General features: G+C 30.4%; 1 protein-coding gene across 4 annotated transcripts in view; it reads right to left on the reverse strand.

Moving 5' to 3' along the window:
* Positions 1 to 1,591: 1,591 nt before the first annotated feature.
* The window catches only part of LOC108742769 (autophagy-related protein 13), a 39,579-nt gene continuing 36,649 nt past the window's right edge, over positions 1,592 to 4,521 (reverse strand). For all 4 annotated transcript variants that reach the window (XM_025979893.1, XM_025979891.1, XM_025979890.1 and 1 more), the window contains exon 4: positions 1,592 to 2,179. In XM_025979893.1, coding sequence (XP_025835678.1) covers positions 1,967 to 2,179 — 213 coding nt within the window. In that variant the 3' untranslated portion in view covers positions 1,592 to 1,966. The remainder of the gene's footprint in view (positions 2,180 to 4,521) is intronic.

Genomic DNA, 4,521 nt, shown 5'->3' on the forward strand with positions numbered 1-4,521 from the left:
CGGAACACAATATGTATAATTATATGATGCAAATGAGCCGAATGATATTTATAAATAATAATAATAGCGATGATAAAACCATGAAAAATATGATAATGATATGAATAATTTTAGAACTAAATGATACTGTAAGATCTAAAGGGAAAAATGTTTCCAATTACAACACTGCAGTACATAACGAATTAATACATTTCAACAGTAGCAGTTTTCAATTAATTTACCTGTACTATAAGTACTATATGAGACTGAAATAGCATCAAAGAATATTAAAAAAAATTACATCAAATACACTGCTTAATACATTTTGGAATTTGCTATGTTTTCGGACTTTGAATTACGAAATGTTTGATAAAAAATTGATGTAATTTTTCTTTATAAAAGAACCATAAAATTGGTTCGTGTACAAACAAAAAAGTACAGCGATTTACTGGACTCAATTTGAACCAAAAATAAAACCAAAATTATTAAGCTTCTATATTCTCTCTCTAACGCTAAATTGTAGATTTAAAACGAAAAAATATAGAAGCATTTTTAAAAAAGCACGGAAATAAAAAATGTGAGTAACTATTTAATGTTAAGTGCCAAGAAACTGAATTTCCCTTATTACCTTTCCGCACTTACACAACCAACAAACATTTCCTATATAATAACTTCCTTGATAGCATGATGACTACAACAATTTTAATGTTTCAGCGCTGTAAATACATTTTGATTTATTTGATCAATAAACGTCGATCAAATATTACGACTTTCATTCCAATCACATTTCGCATTTCACCAAACAACAAAGCATCTTATCATTCAAAACTTCTGTTATCTCTAAATTTAGAAACTAGAAAAACCATTTCGTTGACAAAGCAAGGGTAGGTTATCTTTTCGGTTCAAATATCTTTTACATATTACCTATTTATTATTTATATTGTAGAAAAGCAATAGCGTGACCGGGTGACAGATAAAGTCATTTTTGATCTGTTTACATCACGAATAACGACAATAAATATTTATCAGGAATGACCCAAAAGTAATGATAATTCAGTAATTGTAATATACACAAAAATCTAAAACTTCCTTGACCTCTTACTAGTTAAAAAATAAATAAAAAAACAAAGTAAAAGCTGTCATCAGACTTGGAATTGTTTGAACATCCACCCTACTCTCCAGATCTGACCCCTAGTTACTTTTGTCTTTTCAAGAAGATAACAGAAAAAATTATTTAGAAAAAATGTGCCTACTTGTAAGGTGATTACGTAGAAAGATAATAATGGCAATAATTTAAAAACATAACCATTTGAATATTCATTATCATTATTTTTGGATCGTGTACCTGCAGATAGGAAATGTCGATCCTTGTCCAGAACTTTTGTGATTCTCCATTGATGGAATTCCACCGCCATACCATCAACAAGTGCTACATAACACAATCTTATGTAGAAAATACAGGATTTCGATTTTGACATAAATCCAAAAAATAGAGTCAACATAGCAGACTCGTATTTTATATAAAAATTTTTCAAACTTGAACTTCAATTTTAAAAATTTTTACGAAAGTAATAAGCGGACATAACATTTAATTAATAATAAAGACTATTNGGTATAACCCGTGTCAGCTTAGTACTTTCGATGGAACATTAATCAACATGTTTATTAATTATATTATTAGGAGTGTCTGATATTCATCGATCGATTATATAATTGTAACCTTAATAGAAATCAGTCTTTATATTCATCCGGTTTTTTTCTCGTTCAGCTAAACCTACATAACCAACGAAGTGCGTCGCTTGTATGAGACATAAGTGCAAGTCTTAGGCAAGCAACTGACAATTACACGAATTTTACAAAAGGCAATTTCATATTTAAACGAAAACTCTTAAGCGCGTAACTTAGTACGATATGATGTGTCGACAGTCTTTGAAACATGCACAATAGTGATGATGTTAATAATTTCCTTCCTCGATCGAATAAACAACTAATTGCTATTCGGCGACTGGCACAAAGACTGCAAGACGTCTTCGTACTTGTGCATGTCACATTCGAAACTTTCCAGCTGTTTCGTCAGGTCTTCCACTTGCTCGGCAAGGGTGGGAATGTTCGTGAACGTTTGAAGTGGCGGCGCACTTTGCCATTCCCTATAGAACATTCCCAATTCGGTGGTGGTCGTTTTACTGGCAAATGGCGTTTTCTGTAAAATAATCAAACATTACTAACGCTATCGTTTAGTGCATTTAGATATGTTTGTAATCTAAATGCACCTTAACGCTTAAGGGTTAGTATGTAGAAAATAAAAGATTGTGTCTAATTAGTGAAGGGCTAGCTACCAAAGGGGCAGACGGGGGAGCAGACTACCAAAATAAACATTAATATTATTTAAATAAACATCTCTTAAAATAAATTTAATTGGGAAGTTTAGAGGGTGGGGGGTGGGCTCCTTCTATCCCCTTTCCAATCGAAGGCTTACCCGGTATGTAAATATTTTTTTTTTATGGAATTACTTCAAAAATTGTATATTTAAGGTGAAGTAAACTAAAGTAACACCATATTTTACGCGATCAATAATTATTCTTGATTGTTTTTATTTAAAATTCAATTCGGAACACAATCTTGATTCTGATTTTGGTGACCAGTAAGAATATTCCCTGATTTTTCTAGGATTAGCAAATTCTATAAAAATTTAAGGCTTTTATATACTGTTTAAAAATTTTACGACTTATAAACTTTTTGAATGGTATGTATGCAGTCATAAAAGTGTAAGTAAAACTTTCAAGCAGGTATATTATGAGTAATTAAAAAACACGAATAGTTTAAACAAAAGGGCTATAAAATTGCTAGAAAGGCATGCTTTCTTTTATCGAAAATAGTTTACATTATTACCTATATTTTTATGGCTGCTCCGTTACCGCAATTTGAAAAATACTACTTGTAATTCCCAAGAAATACCTCTGGAAAAACCTACAATTTAATTGCCTAATGAGAAACTACTAAAGAACTTAATGTTTTTTTAAAGCTAATATTAGAAATGCCAAAATAACACATTAATTATTTTGGTATTTACAACATACATAATTAATATAATTCTTGGAAAAATAACAACTAAAAACATGTACCTATTTATACCCAATATTTATAAAAGAAAATCAAAATAGAAACCTACATTACCACCTTCAAAGTAAAATGACATTTTCAGCAGAAAGCAGGGATGCTCTAAAATAACACTCAAAACATGAATACCATTCACGTACATACACTTCGATAAAATGATACCCAAAGTTCTAAAAATGTTGTTTTATACAAACAGAGGCGTTTTATATTTTTAGTATCACTATAAATCAAACATTCGCTCGCAAACAAGTTTATGGTTACGTCACAGCGCATTATCACGTTATCATCATTTATCCTTGGATGAAGTTTCAAAACAACAATTTGAAGGTCAAATAGCAAAGTTCTTATCAAACATTATCAGTGCCATACTAAGAATAAGTGATTAAGACCATCACATCATTCACCAGATCATCATGTTTAATGCTGATTATAAAGTTATGGAAAAATAAAAAGTACCTTGCAACTTCTGAAATTAATGATAAGCATGATTAACTGTTACAAGTGATTATAAAAGTCAAAATAAAAAAAATTAAACAGTTTAGGGTTGTAGCTTATTAATTTATCTATAAACAATCGTATACAATTAAATAAACTATGTTTTTATAGGTACTAAGCATTGGACCTTCGATTTTGTTCATATAGTTACGGTGATACACTCTGTATATCATTCATACATAAAGTAAATATGTACATAAAGTTTGTGCTAAAAATGAAATAAAAAACAAATTAAAAATTGCCTTGAATGTTACTGTTTACCAAAACTCTTTACCATACTCGCTATGTCTCATGGTAAAATTAATTAAGGGGACTCCAAAATTAAAGATTTTGACAATTATGAAGCTATAGACAAATACATGTATGCCATTACGTTTTCGTTATAAGTAAAGATCACACATCGCGCCATTAGATACAGGCCGACGAAACAGATAGTTAAATAATTCAAATACTTATTTAAAATAAGTCCATGCCACCTGATTCCAGGCAGTAACAACCGCGGATTGAAAATAAAATACAAAATAAGAACTATCCAGTCGTAAAAATCATAAAAACACCTGTAACATGCTAAATAGCTCGTTTGAAACGCAAACGCTATTGTAACAGTTTCACGAACGCCTTATCGACATTTGAAGTGCAAATAAATAATATCTTCACTTACCGTAAAGTGTTTTGATAACACTGGCGCCCGCCAGCATTATCTAGGCATTTTGTTTTTAGAATATAAATATAATCGCATCATAATAAAAATCCATCGTCAATTATCCTAATTTCATAAAACAAAATTAATGTAATACCTATAATTCTTTGTTTACGAACAAACAACTGGTACAGTCGGAACAACAACAAAGTATGTGCAACATACGAGGGACAATGTATTGATGTGCCTAACTCTCTATAAAAGCGAATGGTGAAAGTGAATTTTTTATT

Source organism: Agrilus planipennis, unplaced genomic scaffold, assembly GCF_000699045.2.
Source record: "Agrilus planipennis isolate EAB-ADULT unplaced genomic scaffold, Apla_2.0 scaffold355, whole genome shotgun sequence".
Taxonomy (NCBI): domain Eukaryota; kingdom Metazoa; phylum Arthropoda; class Insecta; order Coleoptera; family Buprestidae; genus Agrilus; species Agrilus planipennis.